The following is a 23,884-nucleotide window of genomic DNA, read 5'->3' as shown; positions in this document are numbered from 1 at the left end:
GTTTCCTACTCTTACTGGGCGAACACCATGTTTCATCTGGTATTCTACTAACTGCTTATACATTGCTTCGTGCATAATGGTCACTCATTCTATGTGTGTTCAATTTAGTTATCTTTTATTTATTTTTTTAAGATTTTATTTATTTGAGAGACATAGAGAGAGAGCTTGAGCTGGGGGAGGGGCAGAGAGAGAGAAGAAGAGAGGGCATCCCAAGCAGATTCCATGCTGAACATGGAGCCTGATGTGGGGCTTGATCTCACGACCCTGAGATCATGACCTGAGCCAAAATCAAGAGTTGGACATTTAATGGACTGAGCCACTCAGGTGCCCTGAATTTAGTAATCTTTAAAATTTAGGTGAAATTTAAATTCATCTTTTATATTAATTAATTAATTATTATAAGTCATTGATTTTAACATTTTTAAGAAAATGACTTACAAATGTGAGTTTACATGTGACAAACTTGACTGCTGGACTCTGGAACATGTAAGGGCTGTGCTTATTACCTTCGGAAGCTATATTCAAGGAATTTGCCATTTCCCTGTCTTTCTGATTCTTGATTCCTGTTCTTCTTGTTATGGTTTTGAACCAATTATATATGAAGAGGTGGTGATGACTATTGTGTCTCAGCATCTACAGCTGATACCTGAAAAGCAAATCTTAGGCAAGAAATGATGACCCAAGTGTGTGTTAACAGAAGCTTGGATTTTGCTAATCATGTGAAAGAGGAAAACCGATAGATATGTATGTGAAATTGTTTAGATCAATAACCAATAAACCTTCCATTTACCTTGAATCCTCTCCGCGCACTACTTTTCTCCCATCATTCAGCAAATATTATGGAGTGTTTTAGGTAGGGACCCATCAATGAATAAAACCAATCAAAATCCTTACCCTTGTGGAGCTTATACTCCAGGAGAGGGAAATAGACAAAATAAAATAAGCAGCACAAAAAAAATGGACAGAGGAAGAAGAGAGGATACACCGATATATATGACGGGTGGTGGTAAGTGCTAAGAGAAAAAAGCAGAGCAGGGTAAATGGGTTCAGAGCATGAGGGGTGAGGACGGGCAATTTGCATTGGGAACTAGAGAGGTTAAGATAGGTCATACTGTGAAATTAAGACCTGAACAAAGCTTTGAAGAATCTGCAGGAATTCGTCAAGCAGTTGTCTGGAGGAGAGTATGTTGGAAAGAGAGAAGAGCTAGCTCAGAGGCCTGACATTTTTGAGGAACAACGTCAAGGACAGTAGGATCTAGAGGAGTGGGCGAATGGAGCCTTGAGGATGTTGTAAGAAACATGGATTGTACTCTGGGTGAAGAGTCATTACAGGGCTGTGAGCAGAGGAGCTACATAATCTGACCTGTCATTTTTAAGGATCTGGCCACTGTGCTGAGAATAGCCTGGGGGTGGGGAAGTTACTACCGCCACTCAGGTGAGAGATGGTGGCCGAAATCAGAATGGTGGCAATGTAAGTTGTGAAAAGTGGTCAGCGGCTGGGTAGGTATATTTTTGAAGGGGGACTCCATCGAATTTCCTAACATACTGGATGTGGGGGTCACTCCAAACAAACAGCAGGGTAAGGCTATCATAAATTAAGAAGGGGGGGGGCATGAATGTGGAGGTGGGGTGGTCAGGAGTTCAGTTTGGGGTGTGCTGGGCTTGAGATGTGGGTTAGTCATACGAGACCCTACCTTAATACTTCTTCATTGGGAAAGAACTTGGAGATTACGGTTATACACTATTTGTTGGTCTAGTCAATAACAATTCTTTACAAATGGAGGGGTTCATTTGTCAAAAAGATTGGATGACTTGTACCGGGTTCCGCAGATGGCACTGTTGTCATGAACAGTTGTTGATGTAAACTACCGTCTAGGCATTAAATCATAGCCAAGCACAGAATGCTCTGGTCTATTTAAGGGAAAACCTGCCAGGGGAAATGACTCCAACCACTCGAGAAGGGGCTTATTAAAAAAAAAAAAAAGAAAGAAAGAAAAAAAGAAAACCTCCCTTGTAATGAAGACATATAACTAACTCTCATTAAGAGTTTGCAACACGCCAGACACAATGTCCCATGATCTCGCTTAAGGCTTAAGCAGCTCCACAAGCTAGCTGCTACGACTACTCTGTTTTACAAAAGAGAAAAAGAAATCACTCAGAAGTTAAGAAATTGGCTAGTAAGAGCAGAGCTGGGATTTAAACCAGCATCCCGAGTCTAAAGTTTTGTGCCGTTTCTTCTTCCTTCGGCTTTAAGTATTCGAGGCTTGTAACACTTCAGTTGGTGCTCAGAAGGGTGACCTGGGAAGATGGTCACTGGGTCATTTATAGCAATTGAGGTTGTGACAACAGGTGTTGAGCAATCATGTATATATTGGCACTCAGGGAAGATGGTGGTGGTGGTGGTGTATAGAATGCAAAAAGAGTTAAGGAACTGGGAAGGGAAGATTAGGACTGCCAGATTTCAAAGACATTTTCCAACTTAATTCAAATCCAATTATTTTTTGGAGAAGTCCTGTTTAAAATAAAAACCCAGGGGAGATTTTTGAACATGAACTGATTAGTTTAAATTAAAGGCACATGGCAGGTTGATTTTACATATTCAAGGATAACTTGTGAAACTTGCCTATAAACCAGAAGTTTAACCATGATTTTATTGATTGTATAGCCGATAGCCTGGAATTTAATTTAGAATGTGTCAGTGACTAAACTAAACTCTATTGGCACTGACACACCAAGAGAGATTGTGGATTTGCTTGCAGTTTTTCAGCTAGATGTGCTAGGACTCAAGAGAACTCCTTAGGGAAGAAGTCCGTGTTGAAGGTTTTCCTATGGCAATATCACAATGTCCCCCTTTTCAGACAGGTGAATTCACTTCAGGAAGTAAACCGGGTGCGTATGTTGCCCCTTCCTTTCTTTAGTACTTGCTCTCGTTCAGAGAGAGGAGGCATTGCCTCCTCAACGCAAACCAGCAAAATGATGGTTGATGAAACTATCATATCTTTAAAAGATACTGAGATGGAAAATGGCTGAGATGGTTTGTCGTAGCTACACCTTCTGGCATCCTGTATTGTTAAAACAAAAGAACCATCGTGTTCATCAACGCACTTTATTTCTTTGGCTTTATTTGCATTCCCTTCGTGGTAAGGTTTTGACATTTTCACGTCTAAGTGATTGAAGAGCTCGCCTTTCAAGGCCTTTTTCTGCCCCCTGGTGGTAAGATCGAAAATTGCACCTGCGAGCCGTGGAAAGCCATTTGTGTATTTCCAGGCCACGTGAAAAAATTGTATTTCAAATTTGCATTCGGAAGTTCACTGCTCTCATTTTATCAACAGGTAGGTCATGCATTAGGTTACATCACTGTTTTCTTAATTTCACTGAAGGTTCTAAGTGACTCTTTTATTATATAATGTATATCCTAACGTGTCTACAAATTTCTTTTTGCTTCATTTCAAGTGTATAGAGTTATAGTCTGGGATGCCAGTTGTTAGGAAACAAAAAAGGAGAGAAGCAAGATTATGAGTCATTCCTGGAAGAGAGAGGAAGACTGGTGTTTCATGAGATGCCTCCCAGTTGCTGGAGTGGTAAGACCAAGGCTTTCCTCTGGTTCCTTTACTTTTTCTTTAACACACACACACGCCGCACACTATACACTATACAGACACACGCGCGCGTGCGCACACACACGCACACAGTTTCCTCTAAGAATAAAGTATGGGTAATGGCTTTATGTTTAAATTAAATTCCAACTTCTTCATTCAATCCCCAAGGTGAATTGCTGTCTCTCTCTCTAATGGGGAAAGAGACCTGCTTCCACCCTTCGAATTTGCTGCTCTTCAAGTCTTTACCATCACCATGACCGAAACAAAAACAAAACAAAATCCAGACAACCTTAGAAGCTCAGGACCCCTTCCCCACTATTTTGTAACTAATGACGATTCTCATTAACTTTACCATGCTTCCCATGATGAGAAACCACTCTCAAGATATTCCTCTTTATTTTGTTTGTTTGTTTTTGTTTTAAATAAAAAGACCCCTGGTGCTGCTTGCACTATAAACCTTGGCCAGAGAAAGGTAAGCCACGAGTCTCAAGTTTTTATATAGCAGCTCTCTGTTTTGTGGGAAAGGGGACATGTGTTCGCCTTTTTTTGTTCAGTGATTTCCAGTCAAGGTACGCAAGAGAATGACATCTTCCTACTGGGGTGTATTTCTGTCCAATACGAAATAGGAAATGCAAAACTCTTAATGCTATGTTGAGTGTGATCCCTCTCTAAAAGTATATTTGAAATGAAAATTGTAAATCCAACAGCTTGCTTTTTTCCTGAACATATGAATTTCTGAAAATTTCTCAGCATAGAACCACAACAGGCCTCCATCTCTTGGCCTAGGCATTTTCTTTCACAGGTTGGGAAACAAACTCTTGTCTGCGCAGTGTGTGTGCTTCTCTCTGACCTGAACCAAGCAATCGTCTACATGGAGGAACATGTAAGGAACAGTCCTAAGGAGATTTCATTTGCCTTGCGTCCAAATAAAATACGTCTTATTTACAAGATTACTGCTTTACTATAAAAGAATGCAACTCAGCAAACTGCATGAACATCACTGTGGTCGGTCCCTTGCTGCTGATATCCTGACCAACCAGCTAGAGACTGGAGGTTCCAGTGACCCCCATCATGGTTTCTATTAATTTGCTAGAGTAGCTCACAGAACTCAGAGAAACATTTTATTTACTAGGTTCCTGGTTTATTATAAAAAGATACAACTCAGGAACAGCAAGCATAGAACAGGTGTGGGGAAAGGGTATGGAGTTTCCACACCTTCTTGAGGCACACCATTCTCCCTCAATCTTCCTATGTTCACCAGCCCGGATGCTCTCTGAACGCTGTCCTTTTAGGAGTTTTATGGAAGCCTCATTACAGCAGCATGATAGATTACATCCCTGGCCATCGGTGACTGAACTCAACCTCCAGTTCCTCCTCCCTCCTGGAAGGGTACAGGGTAAGTCTGAATGTTCCAGACTTCTAATCATGAAGTTGGCTCCACCAGCTATCAGCCCACATCCTTAGGTGACCTAGGGACTTTCTGAAAGCTGCTTCATTAACATAACAAAAGACACCTTTGTTGAGCTCATCCTAGGAAGTTCCAAGGGTTTTTGAAGAGCTTGGTACCCGGAACAGACTAAATATTTATTATAAATAAGTGTCACACAAGACTGTTGCTCTGATTGGTTCACTTTTGAAGCAGATCATTGCTGTGATCGGACTGTATTCTAATGTAAGCACTCACAAAAGGGTAAAATGAGTTTAAACTTAGAATGAGAATTATTATAAGTTCACGAATTTGTTGAAAATCTCTGTATTCAATGGTACAAATGATATTGTTCTTCTGTTTTTCAATTTTTTTCAGCAATTTTTAAAAAAATTTTTCCTTGCAATCCTTTTTTGGCGGTATCTTGGGCAGATTTCACAACTTTCTGTTTGCTTTTGTCCATTGAAATTAAATCTTGGTTCTATTTAAATCTGCAATCTTTATATTCGATCCAGAGCTCTTCTGCAGAGTGTATACAGGCTGTGCTGTTTGTAGCAGTGGAAAATTTTTACCTTCTTTCCATCTAGATTCTTTGGTTGTTTTAATAATTAAATTGACATGTGACAGATTAACAGGAGAAGAACAAATTTAATTTAGTCCATATGGGAGCCCCAAACATATGAGACTCCAGGGCAAGTCAGGCAGTTGAGGCTTATCTGCCGTCCAGAGCTAAGGAATCAGATGCGGGCCTTCGAAGGGGAGGAGGCTAATTCAGCAGGCAGTCAGAAGAGCAGATGTTTAGTTTAGTAATGAGATGTTTGCCCTGCCCTACCGATAGGTCTTTCAGATAAAAACTTATCTCATAATAGCTCTCTTTCTGGGCCAAGCCCCATATCTAAATTCTTTTAGGTAATTAAGGGAGGGGTAAAATTTTTCCTTGAGTCTGTTAGGTCTTGAATGCCTTGAGCTCAAAATAATCCTTATGCCAAAGTGACATATCCTGGCAAAACCTGCTCCCTTTCACGTTCAAAGTGTGGTCGGTCCATGGAGTCTCTTTGGCCCACAAATGGTTTACTACTGGTGAGAGGCAAAATAAGCGTCTAAGCATTTAGAAGCTTAACAACTTGACATTGATGTAACACCCAAGTTCGTTCAAGCACCTCCTCTAAATTCTATACTTCATCATACAGACCTATTGGCACTACTGAGAACCTTCTTAGGGTATCCTGAGGACCAGAGGGAATTGGAATGAAACAGAGATTTGTTCTCCTCAAGCACCACACTCCTTTCAAGCCTTGCTGGTGCAGGCCCTGGAGGAGTCTCCTTGTCTTTGGTCTCCTTGTTCATGTGTGCCCCACGTCCAAGGGATAATCTCAAGGGTCTCCTAAGAACCCTCTCATTGCTCTCAGCTATAGAAGTAATGGCACTTTGGGGGAATGACATATTTCCACAGTTCAGCAATTGTTCAGCAAGGGAGTGAGTTTCCAATTATTTTTTTCTTAGAGTAACCCCTACCTCTTTATGAGAGATTGCCTTAAAGCTCTCCTCTCTCACATGGCTTGTGCTGGATGGGAGTGGAGGCAGAAGTGGAAAATTTCTAAAATATTACATATTCTATATCTTTCTGTCTCTCTCCCTCTTTCAGCTGTTGTGATGTTTGGTGATTGGGTAGAGGTTGACGTGAATGGAGCCAATTCTGCTACGGTCTTAGAAAGTCTAACAGAGTCTTCAGATTCTGGTAATGTTTGGTAAATTCTGATTTCAGCCTCAAGTCTTAGCCATAATTCTTGCCAATGGCGGGGCGGGGGAGGGGGAATCCTTTCAACATCCTATTACATCTGCCTCATTAGATCGCATTCTCTTTGGGAGGAAGAAGTTGAAACCATCTGTGATGGTTGATTTTTATGTACCATCTTGACTGGGACAAGAGAAGTTCAGATAGCTGGCAAAATGTTATTTCTGGGACTGTATGTGAGAGTGTTTCTGGAAGGGATTAGCATATGAATCAGTGGATCAAGTGGAGATCACTCTCACAAATGCAGGACAACACCCAGTCCATTAAGTGCCTGAATAGAACAAAAAGGCAGAGGAAGGGTGGATTTGCCCTCTTGCTGGCACGGGGACATCCATCTTCTCCTGCCCACTGACACAGGCAGTGCAGGTTCTCAGGATGTCCCAAGGCCCTCAGACTCAGACCTAATTACACCATCAGCTTTCCTGGTTCTCTGTTTGGCAGATGGCAGACTGTGGGATTTCTTAGCCTTCTAGTAACCTGAGTCAATTCCTATCATAGATCTCTAACTATCTATCCTCTATCTATCTATCTATCTCCCATTGCTTCTGTTTCTTTGGAGAGCCCTAATACTTTATGTTATTAGTTGTTGTATTCTACCTGGGCAACTGGACACCCAAGCAGCAATTACGCAGCATAATCTTGACTTCTGATGACAATGGCCCAGAGTTCAGGGAATTCCTGGCCTTGGACTCAACTATGGTTCCTTTTCTAACAAGGAGTCCCATCCAGCCTTCTATAGGCAGGTCATCTATTTTCCTGAAATGAAAGATGTTGGAAGAATTAAAATGTGTCAGTGCGTGTTAGGCTCTTAGAACAGTGCCTGGCACACACAGGACACACTTAACGTTAGCTGTTAGCTATAGCTTTGTCTACCCAGGATGTTTTCTCAATCATCTTATTTTCACAAAAGCATTGCTGCAGACTGAAAAATTGCTCAGTTTTCTGTCCCTCTCTGTATTGTAATGTCCTTTGCATTGAACATCTCCTGTTAGGCAGGAGAGGCTCTTTCCCCAATCCTTGAATCTGGGCTGGCCTTGTGACTTGTTTTAGTCACTAGAATATGGTGGAAGTGACAGTGTGTCCATCTAAGCCAAGCTCTTTGTGGAGTTCAACCCTCTCCTCAGAGGACCCGATGCTGGGAAGTCATGTCACCAAAAATCCAGGTATGGAGCCTCTCTGGGTCTCCTTCCATGGCTATCAGTCAGCACCCTGCTCTTACAGCCTGGTTAGATAGAACCCAGTTAATGGACAAGAATACACAGGGAGTTTAGTAGAGAGGTAGCAACTAAGCTCTTTGACACTATGTTGTGTTCATGTAGAAGATTTCTTGGAGCTCTGTTTGTAACTTAAAGAATTCAAAAGAGTGCAGGTTTCAGTCTCTGTGTGGGAATTTTCCTGTAAGATACTGTGTTTTCTATCTTGTGGAGAGAAATAAATGAATATCATGCTCAAATTAGATGTTAAATAGGTTTGGCATAGACAGGCCATTCAGATAAAACTAGGTTATCCCTACCAAAGCCGCAATGCGAGACTGCGACTGGAGAAATTGTTTGATTTCCATTAACTTTTATTTTCCTGTATAAGCTAAAGCAGAGACAATATATTTAGCTTCCCAGTCCTTCATGGCTGATGTAGAGGCTTGGGGGCTCATGGAAGGGGAGGACTCATAATAAGTAGGTAGGCCTGTATCTAGTGAATGGCAGAAACAGTCGGGACCATTAATACAGGACTGGACTCTAATCAGAAGTGGTAACACGGTACCCACCTTGTTTGTTCAGTTGCTAACTTGAAACCTAATTTTACCCATTACTGTTTTCTCCATGTAATATGCAACCGAATAAATACATGGGGATAAGCGATCATTAAAGTCATTGTATGTGTGTGTATGTGTGTGTGGAAAGGGTGGTGGGGGGGATGTCTTAAATATTTATATCAACCTTCATATTCATCCTGAGAGCAAAAAACCAAGTTAGAGAAACCTAGGAAATAAGTGATAAGAATTAACACTATTATCTTTATGTTTTCTTTTCTTTTTAATAAAAAGATTTAGAGGTTACTTTTTTTTTCTCTTATTTGACACATGCAGAGAGATCACAAGTAGGCAGAGAAGCAGGAAGAGGAAGCAGGCTCCCTGCTGAGCAGAGAGCCCAATGCGGGGCTTGATCCCAGGACCCTGAGATCATGACCTGAGGCAAAGACAAAGGCTTAACCAACAGAGCCACCCAGGCATCCCCATTTTTTTCGCTTTTAAAAGTGTCTGGTGTTGAGTCCTCAATTCAGATGAGTTTCATGGGTGAACTACTGAGATAGACCCCAAAATAATACAGAAGTCGTTCTGTGATGACAAATGTGTTGACAAATGAAAGGTAATTCCTCTTAAGTAAGTACCCATTCCATAGGTAATTACTAACTTCAGGGCAAATTAGGATGATAAAGGCACAAATAGTTATACTGTCAGCTAAAAGAAGAGCTGGAGGATGGTACAAATACCACAATGGAGTGTGATGATGGGGTAGATAGTATCAGGCTTGGAAGATAAAGACAAAGCTTCTTTGAAGAGGGACCATTTAAAATTTGAGCAATTTTTTTTAGGCATAGATATGGAGGAAGGCAAGAGGCAGCTCAGAAATAATCAAAAGCTCAGGGGAAGGTTTACAGTGTAGGTATTACTGTATATCATAGTATAGGTCTTATAGTTTCTAGTAATAGGTAGTGGTCAACTTGGACCACGAGACAGAGCAAGATGGCTAAAAACACGATGCTGTATAGTAGGGAAATGCATCTCAACCTATACCTCTTCCTAACGTTAGCATGGTAACCCATCTGTACACACACACACACACACACACACACACAAACATGAGCGTGCACATGAGTACATGCGGACACACACAGCCCCTACCTCAAGCAAATACTCTGGAGTTTGTGGGTCATAATCTGATGGAATCTTGATAGATATCTTTGCTATAGAACACTGCTAGTGGGCATCTGGGTGGCTCAGTGGGTTAAGCCGCTGCCTTCGGCTCAGGTCATGATCTCAGGGTCCTGGGATCAAGTCCCTCATCGGGCTCTCTGCTCAGCAGGAAGCCTGCTTCCCTCTCTCTCTCTCTGCCTGCCTCTCCATCTACTTGTAATTTCTCTCTGTCAAATAAATAAATAAAATCTTTAAAAAAAAAAAAAGCACACTGCTAGTGTCTCTTTGTTTTTAATTTCACCTTGAAAAAGAACTTGTAATTGTTTGTGTCAGGAAACTCGTAACTTCTATTTCACAACCCATGCACCAGATATCAATATTATCACATTTCATGTTCCATATTTTACACTTGTGGGTGGGAGGGCACTCTAACGTCCTCTTTCCCCAACACCATACTAGCGTTTTGGTTTAGACTGAAAATCTGACTTTGTGTGTGTGTGTGTGGTGATAAGAGACCCGTCAGATGATTTTGAACAAAGGAATAGCTTCAGTTGGGGGGAAGGGCTTACCTAGCACTGACATATAGGGAAAATTGGAGAAGCATGTTGTGAAAATAGTTAAAAGCTCCTGAAAGCCTTGCTAAAAAATACTCAGGTTCTATGCATGGGTAGGAATAGTGAGAATAGGTAAAGGAAGATAATTTCAGGAGACTTTGCCAAAGTGAAATCCAAAGAATCTAAGACTAGATATAAATAGAAGTGAGAAAGATGACAATATAAAAATAAAGAGGACAAAAGGAGGAGGGAGGTGGAGAGCTGTAACCACTGTGATTTGGGATATAAAATATTTAAATGTCCCCACTGGTGTATGATGTGCAAAGCTAAACTTCCTAAAACTTAACTATTTTGAAGGGGCTAATTACTTAGTACTGGGGGGGGAGAATAATGATTTTAAAGATTTCTTAAGAAGACTCTTTGCTGTCACCAGCAGGAACCACCACTTAAGTTTCATGGTGTGCACATTTAACTGAGAGGGGCAGAGAGAGAGAGCACAGGTGTAAATCACGTGGAGGTTTCTTCTTTGTGAGGGAAGAAGATGAAAGCAGGAGTTCGCTATTCCCACAGAAGGGGTCAGTTCCTGTCAGCCTCTGGAAATGTGGTCACATCCGCTGTTGTTCTAACATTAGGGCAGTCTCAATTTCTGCCTTTCACATTGGATTTCAAACCCACCCCTTCAAAAATGTGACCCCACTGTATGGTCTGGACTGAAAAAGTACAAGAAAATTGGCATCCAAATATTCAGGCAACTTCGGCATCTAAAAATCTTTCTATATCCATGTTTTATTATTATTTTTTTTTATTTAAAAAGATAATTTAAAAAAATTTTTTTAAAATAAACATATAATGTATTATTAGCCCCAGGGGTACAGGTCTGTGAATCGCCAGGTTTGCACACTTCACAGCACTCACTGTTTTATTATTTTTTAAAGATTGATTTGAGAGAGACAGAAAGAGAGAGTGAGTGTGAGGATGGGGAGGGGCAGAAGGACAGAGCCGGAGAATCTCAGACTCCACACTGGGCGCAGAGCCCGATGCTGTGCTCCATCTCACAACACTGAGATCATGACCTGAGCAGAAACCAAGAATCAGAGGCTTAACAGACTGTGTCACCCAGGCACCCCTACACCCTTTTTTTAAATGAAATTAAAAGTTATTTGATAATGAAGACAATACTTCAGTCTGGTGTCTAATACTTTTACTTCCCAGCAGCATAATACCACTTTGGTCAGGTTGAACCACTGCACAGTTTTGCAGCTCTTTCAGAAAAATAAAGAAAACAATTGGAAAGACACGATCACATGCAATGGTGAGAAAATAGTACTATTGCCCGATCTTTCCCTGGAAATGTGGAATATCCTTGGTTCAGCTTCACACTGTGTGCTTATTAGAAGCCCTTACAGCAAGGGATTTTGTTTGTTTCTTGTAGCACCAGATAGACACAGTGGCTAACACATAATTCTGAAAAGTCATTGACATATTTATCACACGTCAAAATTTTTCGGAACCTGCACTTTATCCATGTCCCTGGCTTGACATGTTCTTCTCGAGAGTAAGCTGTTAATGTAAGATTGAGTTCTCAGTCTGCTTCTGCCTCTGATAGACTGTTGACCTTAATACTGAACTATCTTTTTGTTTACTACTTTCCAACTTTAAAGGACTTTTATATACAGTGACTCATTTAATGACCCGTTTATTTTAATGTAATGGCATCCCCCAAACCACAGATCATGGTTAGACACATGAACTCTTATGTTACACTGCATGGGTTCATTTCTTCTGCTAGCTGTATGACCTGGACAAGTCGTATACCTGTGCCTCAGTTTTCTTACCTATAAAATGAAACCTACTAGAGTTGTTGAAGGGATTCAGTGGTACAGCCCATGGAAAGTACCAAGCACAGCAGAACCTAGTAATAGCTAAGTATTATGAATAAATTATTACTTACCTACCTTGCTGGTATCTAACTATGGTATATGGGCAAGGTGAGTAGTATTTTTGAGTGTTGCTTTTAGAAAAGCAAGCTCGCATAAAATATGAGCAGGGGGTCTTTCATGATTTCCATGAGCCAGGGATTTTCTTTATGTCGGCTGTGAAGAGGGAGATGGACAGTAAACCCTAGCTATCGCCAGAGGAACGTGGAGTTCCTCACAGTAAGCCCCAGGAGGGCACTATGTCTGTCTTGTTTGCCATTGTATTTCTAGAACCTACCATGTACTCGGTGCACAGGAAATATTTGTTAAATGAATAAATACATGGAAAAGGCTTAGTAGCTGTGATTCATCTTTAGGTCACGTATAGTCTAGAAATCGAATGGGAAAGAAGTGATCTTTTGAAAGCAGAAGAAGATTTAGAGATGTGTCCCCAATTACTATGAACTCCTCAGAGAGAAGTTATCAGAAAATATGAAAGGTGATATTAATCATGTGCTTGATGTCATGACTTTTCTTCCTTTTTTAAAAATTGAAACAGAATATTTTATAAAACTCATAAATGGATTCTATGTTTTTTAATCGCCCTTACAAAATAACTCAGGGAGCTTTCATAAAGAACTAGAAAGGCTGAGCTTTCTTCATTGTTAAAAACTTAATCCCCAAACACTATCCCTCATCTAAATGGCCTCAAATCCTTGAAGGTTTCAAGTAATTGATTCCAAATTCAATCTATCTGAAAAGTATTTATTTATGAAAAGAGTCAATTCTGGTTCTATGAAATTCAGAAATTACAGTGCCAATTGCTGTATGCTGGTGAAATTTTTCAAATTATCTGAAGGCAAGATTCGTTTGTCTATCGACCTAAACCCAATCTTCCATTCATTCAACAAACACCATTTGAGCACCTATCATGTGGCAGGCCCCCCACCGGATGTCAGGTCCACAAAGCCGGCACAGACCTTCTTCTCGTGGAGTTTATGATCCAGAGAGGGCCACGCTGGGTAGGACTGCCCCAAGTTTGGGGAGCTATTGCCTAACGTTGGCTTCCCTAAGTCTTCAGAGCATTGATTTCTACTTCACAGCCCTATCGAAAACTGGTCTTATCAACAGGCTGTCCGTATAATAAACACAAACCAGCTAAAAGATGAGAAATTCAGGCATTATTCACCCATTCACAGATACCTATAGACGTTTAAGATAACGTAGACAAAATCTCCCAGCGTCTTGGAGTCCTATGGGCACAGCTGAGTAAAACGAGCTGGGATCACATCCGTTCGATTTGTCGCGGTTGAGAACCGCATTTGTAAATTGATGTAATTAATCCATCTCTAGCCAAGTTTGTCCGAGACAGCCTTGATTTCTCAAAAAGCCCCTGAAAGCTAGATTTTACATTTAGATTTTAGCATTGTCTTAAAAGATAGGGGTAGTTCACAGACAGAGAGAATTCCCCATTGATTACATGATTGAGGAAGCACAAAAGTCTGTTACTTTTCCAAAAGTCAATTGTAATTTAAGCTCATTATCTCCCGGCGGATGTTCTATTTCAAATGGCAACAGAATCAAAATGGAAATGCCCCCAATGGAGAGGTTCAGGTATTCTTTTTACTAAACTATGCTCTGTGTACTGGCCTTCAAAATCACAGCAGGAAAGAGTTTAGCAAAATCTGGCCACCGACCTGACCAAAGGAAAGAACTCAAATTCACCAGGATCATGGAAGACTAGTAGTACCAGATCTCCCCCCTAACTTTGAATATCTAATTATGAGACTCAAGAGTGACATTCACATAAGAGCAACCTGATATGTCCTTAATATGATTTTGGACACGTCAGTGGCTCTACCAGGATCATTAATAATAAAGAACATTAGAACATTAGTACAAGTGGTAGTAAATTTTTTCCCTTTCCCTCTGGCTTCGGTGAAACGTAGAGAACCACACAGGGGCCTCTCTAAGTCTTAGGAACAGAAACTTTTGATTAAAACTTTAAGGGAAGGTTTATATTTCAATGACCAGATTTTACTGAAAACAAAACAAAACCCAAACCTGGCCATTTGGTCATTTGTATGTAGGACCACTGTGACATGTAATCTGTCTTTAGATGCCTTTGGTGTGATGGTTCGCCCCTTCACTTTGACAAAGGACTTGGCATACATTTATTAGCATTTAACATTATGCAAGTGAAGCATAACATACAAAGACATCTAGAAAACACAAATGTAAGGTATCGGTTCATTTGATAGCTGCTTCTATAACACCATGACAGTATATATTGATGGAAAAACATATGATCATTTCATATCAACCATACACTTACGGTTAAATGAAAACAAACCTTAAGCTCCAAATTTACACAAGGCATTGAAATGTGTTGAAATGACCATTTTCTCATTACAAGGGTGCAATGATTTCCCTTTATGAGAATCTGTGGCATCGTCTGAATAGCTTTTATACTTCTTTGTTAAATGATAACTAAAATATATGTTTTATTAAATTTTTCTTATAAAAATGAGAACTACCTCTTTCAAACTGAGTAATACTCACGCGTAGTCTCCATTCACTCCCTTTAGTCATGCTTATCTCTTTTGTAAACCTATTTTACATAACATTCAAGGTCCGCCCTCCCTTTGCCCTCCCTCCCCTCCCCCACCCCAGTTTTCTCCAGTAAAAAATGATATGTTCACAGGAAGGTTGTTGAAATTGGTGTAGCTCCTAGTTTCCTCGCTCTTTGCTCTCTGCTGGGTGATGTGTTTGCGAAGAACAGGCAGAACTTGGTACTGACAATACTACCCCTTGGCAGGGCAAAAGAAAATGTGTGGTTCTATTTTAGTCTGACTGGTTTTATCTTGTTTTCAAGCAATAGCTCTTGAACAGAGTTTCATCGATTTCTAATTTGGGGGACTATCTGAAATGTAAACTCTAGGTTGGGGTATCAATTTCTGCATTTGAGAAAAGGGAACATCCAAATATTTGCCTCAGTTCCAATGCTCTTTCTAGAATGTTTCAGCTGAAACATTTATTCTTTTTTCTGGTACATTTTTGTGCCTAAGTTATTTAAGTGCCTAAATGATTATTGCTTCCTATTCATTCCATTGAGTAAAGTCAATTTATGTGCTTCGATTTATCATAAGTCAAAAGGGATGATCTGTATAGGGGGCTCCTAATAGATCATTTTCCAGCAACTGATACTTCCTGAAAGATGGTTTCTCCTTGTCTATTTCCCTACATGAATATGTGTAATGAACGAGGCATTTTTTTCCCTCTAGAAGGAACAGCTTCTTTTCATTTACAATATTATATCCTGGTTTACAGCTGCATAATTTTAAAAGGAGTAATACTTTTGGTCTTAGATTGCCAAAAATGTCCAGTTTATCTTTGGGGAAACTGATCTAAACATTGTGTGAAATATGTATTTGTGTGTGTGTGTGTGTGTGTATGAACATATATCATAATTGAGCTTTGTAAAGCTCTCAGCTTTAAAATATTAAATAAATTTCTATAACGATGTATCGGTGTAGGTAGAAAGAGTTTAGATTTCTCCAGAGTTTATCAATCAAAAAATATAAAACTTAACCAAAAGCTAGGTCTGTTGCTAGTGTTCTCTTACCAGATTTGTAACATTTGGTAAGAGAAGACCTCAGTTCGTAGCAAATACACTCTGATAATATATATTGTGTGGAATAAATATACATTATATCCTGTTAGAATCAATAATCATAGATAAAAGCAATACTTAAATTTAAAAAAAAAAATACCCTATGAGAGTTCTCTTCCCTTGCCTCTAGTAAACCAAAAGTTGGGCAAAAATTGTTGCACTCCATTAATGCATAATTAAATTCATGGAGACAGAAAATAAAAAGCCAGTTGCTTCTAGAACCTGAATAGAGTATCAATAGCATAACTTGCCATTTTGAAGGGGGGGTGTGGATAAATGCTAAATTTGCAATTAACTGGAATTCTATTTCGGACAATTCAGCAATATGGATGTGGACAAGGTCAGGGTATGGGTACCCTGCGTAGGTTTCTTGTAAGTGATAACAACCTTGAACTGATACAGTTTGAAATACAGCCTAAAGAGGGATTCGTTCATCTCTGGAAAAGCTATAGCCCAAAGATTCACTTTGTCTTGGCCTGGTGATTTATCAGAAAGTCATGGACTTGACTCTTCTTGTACTACTTCAGTCTGCAGACTGGAAAACCTCTCCCTTTACACACTGAGAATTCCCACTGCAGCGAATGGAAGGTCTGTGTGTGTAAAGAGTGTGTGAGCAGTGGGATTCAGCCCCCGAGAAAGACGGTGTCGAGTCGCCTTGGTAAAGAATTCATACACCCCGTGTTCACCGCTTCTTGACAGGTATAATTATCAATGTGGTCTCTTCCTTTTACTATGTGCTGGGTTTCGGAAGCCCGGTTTCGAATTTGTGACTATCGGATCTTCGATCAGGTGGCTTCTCTTTAAGGACCTGAAAGAGAGGGAAAGCGCGAAGGGAAGCCAGTGATGAGTATTCATTTGTCAACGACAATATGCTAAAAATATCAAAAGAGCGTGCGCTATGCTAGAACAGCAAGAATTATTTTAGGCCCTGTCACTCATGCACAATCTTCCAAATACTAAAAAAAAAAAAAAAAAGTTGCTTGATGTTTGCCAAGGAAGTCATTATCAAACGAGGATGGAAAAGACACAGTTGTTCCCCCAAATGAAACACAGAACACCAGTCGGGAAGCATTTCAAAAGCCCAACATTTCTGCTTCCCAGTTCCGGATGCCTCTCTTTCTTCTTCACGAAGGTGAAGCCTAGCTAACCTTTACAGTGTGATTCTCAGGGCGATTAGTAGTGCTCTGGTTGGGGTACCACCAGCAGAGCCTCCCACTGACAAGTGGGAAACACCAGCCTCCCCTGCTCTGAAGCAGATTCACAGGCCCGTTTCTTCTCCCACAAGGTCAGCCTGACACCAAGTTGAACGCCGTGGGCAGCCGCCCACATGCTCCGACCCCGAGAAGCAGCCTCATGGGAACACTCTCCCCGAGGCCAGTAACTGTTCCCCCACTATGGGATCATTTCAGAGACAACAGTGCTTTCCGATCTCTGTTTCTAAAGCTGCAGATATTTTTTATGCCCATGAATGTCAAGCATGCTACACAAAATGGATTTTTACAAATTGTGGCCGGCCTGGTAATCTGCCTACTTTGCATCAGCCCCCCTGCCCCCCCACTCCTCCCCACTCAGCACTGGCAGGCCTTCAGTAGATGTGCCTGGAAGTCCTTGAGTGGGGCTTCAAAGCCCTGCATAAGGCCATTGTGCTTCTTCAGGATCCCTACTACGATAGGACACCTACTCCAACTGAGTGCTCACTAATTGTCACATATTTTGTTAAAAGTTCTACATATTTTTTTCTTAATCTCCATAACAGACCATTTCACAGAATCTTCTGTTGAATAACTTCCTATAGGTCCCCGGGGTGGGCAAGGGACAGAGATCTAGAAACTGAATTTTTAACAAATTAATTTATTATATAGTACATGTCGCAAGGGAACAGGACTCAGAACAGGTGAATTTTAGTAACAGTCTTGGGTCTTTTCACCTTTCCAGAGAGTGGGGAGGGAGTAGGCCTGAGAGATATGCCTGCAACTAAGATATCACCGGCCATCCAAAATGTGGGTCACTGAAACACCCACTGGGAAGAACCATCTGCACCAAATGTTCCCATTATTTCTCTCATTGCTTTGATTTGTAATTCAAAGGATCACTGGTTTTTTTTTTTTTTTTTACTTGTTTAAATAAAAGCCTTTTTTTCCCATATTGATGTAAATTTTATCACTCTGATTGCTTTGCTAACTTTTTTAAATTTTTTAAAGATTTTATTTATTTATTTGAGAGAGAAAGAGATCACAAAAAGGGACCACAAGCAGGGGGGAGTGGGAGAGGGAGAAGTAGGCTTCCCGCGGAGCAGGGAGCCAGACCTGGGGCTGGATCCCAGGACCCTGAGATCATGACCTGAGCCGAAGGCAGACGCTTAACGACGGAGCCCCCCCAGATGCCCCCTTTGCTAACTTTTAAATGAGCCATTGTGGTAGGCACATTAATGGACCCTAAATCTATCCACATCCTAATCCCTGGCATTAGATCCCACGTTAAAGGGAGATTAAAGTTGTAGATGGAATTAAGGTTGCTAAACAGCTGATGTTAAAACAGGGAGAGGATCCTGGATTGTCCAGGTAGGATCTGTAATTAACATTAAAAGTGGATGGTGGAGAGAGGAGGAGCCAACGGAGGGGATGTGATGTGGAAGCAGATGTCAGAGCAAGGTGAGGGCCCCAACCACGCTTGCTGGTTGTGAAGATGGAGAAAGGACCACAAGACAAGGGATTGAGAGAGTGTCTAGAAGCTAGGAAAGGCAAGGAAATGAATTTTCTCCTTGGAGCCTCCTAAAGCCCAGAGAGACTGTGCTCGACTTCAGTCCTAAAGAATTACGGGATAATAAATTTGTGTTCCTTTGCGCCACCAAATTTGTGGCAATTTTTCTAAGGCAGCAGTTAAGAAAGGAAGACAGCTGACATGATGGGAGTACTCTGAAGTAAGGGGTAAATGGTAAGAATGAGTTGGATGACTCTAAGTAGCGTAAGGAATCCCTGGAAAGCTCGTGTGACCACGTCCTGTGGCAAGGGATGGGGGAATGTAAGGGCGGGTGCCATTGAAGAAAACAGAAGCATAGCATGGGCTTTGAAGCCCGTGTTTCTGGGTTCGAATCATGGCCCTATCACTTATAAGCTGTGAACTGTGGTATAGATTTAAAAAAAATCCTATATGCCTCAGTTTCTCCCTTTAAAATGAGATTCAAAATAGTACCTCCTACTCATAAGATTGTTGTGAAGATTAAGTACTTGAACATGGATGAAGCAATTAGAAGAGGCTTTCGGCACACCCTGACTGCTTGATAAATGTTACTTGGCATTACGATGATTATTGCTATTATTCTGGCTTTCTGCTTGGTGAACTCTGAGTTCCTTGGATTCGATTTTATCAGAGTCATCCTTTGAGGCTGGTTTCCTCAATTCTGCAGTGGGTCTCTGGATCGGACCAGCAGGACAGTGGCTGGGGCCCTGGTCGTGGGAGGTGAGACGGTTAGTAGCGGACAAGGGAAGGAGAGTGGGGGCCTGACAGATGGTGAGGCCACTGGTAAGCTCTAGCTATTTGTAAATCTGTTAAGATCCAGCCTGGTTTCAAATGCAGGGAATTCTCCACTGTCAACCCAGCAATAGGAGGTCAGAGAAATTGGACAATCTTTCAGTCTTGACTTCCTCAGAATGTTGACAACTCAAGAAGGATTCCTCTTCCTTCCTCCTTTTACTCTTTGTGAATCTGAGTGAAACAGAGATGTCTATAAAACGATGCTTTAAAAAATGAGGTGCTTAACGCTGAGTAAATGTACTGCTCTTTGCCAAGAAAGTGGGGGTAGCATAAAAATAGCTTTATTCCTTTTCTCTGTTTAGGTTTCTATAATTCGGTTGTATAGTGATCATCTCTATTACCTTTTAGAAAATGTAATCTACTCCTGATTATGAAACATGGAAGTTAGGGGGAAAGACAAGTGAGTTTTATTTCAGGGGAATTTGAAATTATAAGTGGGCAACAGAGATAGTCTCCACATACCACTTGCATTCAGCCTGTTTTCCATTTGTATGCACTACTTAGCATTACTTAATAAATTACACTATTTTAGATTTTTAAAAATTCCTAATTTAGAGAATAGAAATTGTGTTTTGCTTGATAAACAATAAGACTATCTCACAAGTATGTTGCTTTATTTGGTCTTTGCGTGACTTGTCAAACTTAAAAAAAAAAAAAAAATCAGAGATCGGTTCAAAGTAAATTAGTCAAATTAGCTTCAAATTTCTTCCCCAAAGCAACCATAGTATGAGTTAGGAAGTGTAACAAATCCCATTTAATCCTTAAAAATTTAATTAATTAAGAGTTGAGCAAGAGCTAATGCAGGTCTCTTTGACTGAATTCACCATAAAATCCATGGGTGACACAACTCGGTACCACTTCGCTCCTACTTAAAGTGGCCGCTACCATTTCACCTCAAGGGGCCACGAGCGTGTGCAGAAGCAAGGGCTGTCCTGGCAGGCATAAATGTAAATTTCACGTTCATTTAAATAGAACTTTCCCGTATCCTCTACAAGAGAAAAAGAGTTTGTAAATGTCTTTTATTAAAAATGTTAGTCTTTGGCACTGCGACAATAGGAAATTCTGAAGTGATTTAATGAAGACTGATGGAGCAGAGAAAGGAAATGGGGTGCACGGCCCAGCCCACAGTCGTGGCCAAGCTGTATCCTTCCAAAGATGACTGAATAGATAGAACAGTGGAAGCTTTTAGTAAGACCTCAGGAGTCTGAACGGCAACATATTTCTTTTAAAACACTGTAGAATAATTTCACTGTGGGCCCGTGTGGCAAATCAATTAGGAAAATGGTGTAAGTCCACATTACTGAGGAGGGAAGAAAAAAAAAATGAGTTAGTGGAAAGAGTTCCACGTTTGACTAAAGAATTGTGGATGGAGGGGCACCTGGGTGGTTCAGTGGTTAAGCCGCTGCCTTCGGCTCAGGTCATGATCTCGGGGTCCTGGGATCGAGCCCCGCATCGGGTTTTGCTCAGCAGGGAGCCTGCTTCCTCCTCTCTCTCTGCCTGCCTCTCTGCCTGCTTGTGATCTCTCTCTGTCAAATAAATAAATAAAATCTTAAAAAAAATTAAAAAAAAAAAAGAATTGTGGATGGATATTAGGAGAAAAAGACCTTTGAAGGGATTCTGACACTACCGGGCGAGGTGAAGTGCCTTTGTATACGCAATGGGTTAGAGAGGAAAATGACGTGGGCAAACTGCCTTGTCCACATGCACCCTTATCCCCCCATCCCAACCCTGTCATCCTGGTCCAACCACTGCGTCTGTTGCCTGGACTGCTCTGTAACAGCCTTCTAATTAGTCGCTGCTCTCGCTCTTACCTTGCAATCATCCGTTTTCCTCAGAACAGCACGAGTGATCTTTTTAAATACATAATCTTTGCCTGAAACATTTAGTGGCTTCCACCGCAATAAAATCTAACTTTCCTCCGTGATTTAAAAAGCTTTCTGTGACCTGGCCCCGATCTACCTCTCTGTCCTTACTCATTATTTCCTAACTAACTACCCCAGCTTTCTTTCTATTCCTCAAACATCAAATAGCCCATGTCTCTCTTAGAGCCAGGCACTGGCTAACTCCTTTCCTTCTTATGCTCATTTCTGGCTTCTCCTCAGTATTCAACCTCAGAATAAAAGTTCTCTCCTTTGAGACGTCTCCCCTGATCACCTAATAGAAGGTTGTCCCCTAGCCAGTGTCTATCAAAGCATTCTACTTGAACTCTCTGAAGTACTGGTCCCCATAGGCTATTTTCATTTACCTGGATATTAACTATCTCCTCCAACCAGAAGGTAAGCATCATGATGCAAGGACTTTGCTTTGCTCAGGCTGTTTCTACAGCCCATTGAACAGTGTCAAGCCCCGGGCAGTACCAAATAAATACTTGTCGCTAAATAAATGTAGTTTTTAGAGTGAACGTTAGGTTGGGCGCCTGGATGGCTCAGTTGGTTAAGCAACTGCCTTCGGCTCAGGTCACCGTTACAGGGTCCTGGGATGGAGTCCTGTATCGGCCTCCTTGCTCAGCAGGGAGCCTGCTTCTCCCTCTGCCCACCGCTCCCCCTGCTTGTGCTCTGTCCCCACCCCCCCTTTGACAAATAAACTCTTAAAAAAATATTAGAGTGAATGGAAGGTGATTTTTAGTTGAAGTCACCAAACTATGGGATATATACCATAAAACCTACAAGCTATGAAAGAAACTTAGACTGCTGAATTCTCAGCCATGTCTGAGGACAAATCCTGTAGTCTTTACACTTCCTCATGTAGCTTCTCCTTTTTGTGTGAGTCACAAACCATTGAAAGTCACATGTCATATCCAATGTTTCTGGTTGTACCAATAGTAGTCTGATAAAATGCCTACTGCCATTTTCCCAAGAACTCTGGACCTCCCTTCAAAATCACATTTGCAGACATCATAGTGGAGAGGTGTGTTATGCTATTAACTATCCTTCCAAAGGAGAGCACGGACAATTTATAGAAATCCAGACTATCTGATGTTGGCAGATGAAATGGCCTGCAACAGCAAAAAGGAAAATAATTCTACACTCCTTGAAAGTGTGGTTGTGAGGGCTCCACAAAGCCACTGCAACTTCATATCATTCATCTAAAAAATGGGGTTTTAGCGATACTTACCTGGAAGGATTTTTCTGAGGATAAGGAATAACATAGGTGAAAAGCCTAGCACATAGGAAGCACTTCAAAGACGGGGATTCTTACTCTTTACATTTTTTCCCCCTTAATGTTCTTAAAAGCATATCGCAAGACCTGACTAAGAAATTTTGTAACAGTGGTATTTAGAAAAAGGCACCCACACTGGCAGGTCTCCCCATCATTCTTCACCATGGAGTAGTTTTCCAGGAATTTCTACCAATATTCTAAAGGGATCTTCCCAGGATCCGCACTATATGGTTGGTAAGTCTGTACACTGTGCAAAGGCAACGGGCCAAGAGGGTGAGTGGGGGGCTGGAACCCAGCCCGCACTCTTGTCATTGAGCGTGCCCAGGGACCTGGGTTGCCCAGAGGCCGCATTTCCCTCATGTGTATAGAGGCGTCCTAGAGAGTCTCCACCTGGCCCTCCCAAGTATATTATTTTCCAAAATATCTTACATTGGCACAACACGGCTGAATGGCCTATAAAACGTCAGCGACTATCTTGTTAACATTTTCTGAGGTCTTCATTGTTTTTATTTGCTTGAGTGATTCAGGGGCGGGGTGTGGGGTGTTGTTAAACCTAATGCTTCTGTCCCAGCGGTCTCAGAAACAATACGTATGAAAACCCTCCGCACACTCGTCTGTGTCAGGGACCTCGCGGGTGTGTGAAGAAGGCGCTTCTCACCTAGGACATGTGGTTCTGCTGTGTCTGCTGCTGCTGCTGCTGTTGCTGCTGCTGAATGAGCTGCTGCTGCTGCTGCCGGCGCCGGGCCGTGCGGAGCTTCTCGAAGCGCGCCTCCATCTCTTCCAGGACTTTGGGGGTGTAGCGGACCACCAGCTTGACGCTGTCTTTAGCAGCCTTGAGCAGCTCCACCGCTTTCTCGTGGTGCTCCCCTTCCACGCTCTGAAAAGACAGGGGCAGCGCTTAAAGGGGAGAGCTCGCGCCCTCTTCTCCCTGCGAGACCCATCTGCGATTCGGGTCTCCTTCAAATCCCGGTTTGACAGGTCAAGAAGGCAGGGCAGATGGGGCGCGCTGCTAGGACTGTTGTTATTTACTGCGTTTGTGGTCGAAGGAGAGGCAGGTGAGGGCGCACTAGGGTACAGGACGGATTGAATGAGGGTTCAGCTTTGGAGGGTGAGAAGCCACCAAGACCTAAGAGACCTCGCTAACGTTGAGCGTGGGATTTCTAAAGTTCAGCTGGAAGAGGAAATGCACTGGTCAAGGAAATTCTGAAAGAATTTAAGAAAAAATAATACGAAGAGGAACTTTCGCTATCAGAGACTGATGTGGTTGGGAATCTATCTCGATTAAAGCAGTGTCTTATTGTTGTAGTGACAGAC

General features: G+C 41.5%; 1 protein-coding gene across 1 annotated transcript in view; it reads right to left on the bottom strand.

Annotated features, from left to right (window-relative positions):
- Positions 1 to 11,474: 11,474 nt before the first annotated feature.
- The window catches only part of LIN7A (lin-7 homolog A, crumbs cell polarity complex component), a 124,031-nt gene continuing 111,621 nt past the window's right edge, over positions 11,475 to 23,884 (bottom strand). The window contains exons 5-6 of the mRNA XM_059402404.1: positions 23,229 to 23,447; positions 11,475 to 16,685 (exon numbers count right to left, since the gene is read on the bottom strand). Coding sequence (XP_059258387.1) covers positions 23,229 to 23,447 — 219 coding nt within the window. The 3' untranslated portion in view covers positions 11,475 to 16,685. The remainder of the gene's footprint in view (positions 16,686 to 23,228; positions 23,448 to 23,884) is intronic.

This window comes from Mustela nigripes, chromosome 6 (assembly GCF_022355385.1).
Source record: "Mustela nigripes isolate SB6536 chromosome 6, MUSNIG.SB6536, whole genome shotgun sequence".
NCBI lineage: Eukaryota > Metazoa > Chordata > Mammalia > Carnivora > Mustelidae > Mustela > Mustela nigripes.
This window is presented reverse-complemented; position numbering and strand designations above follow the sequence as displayed.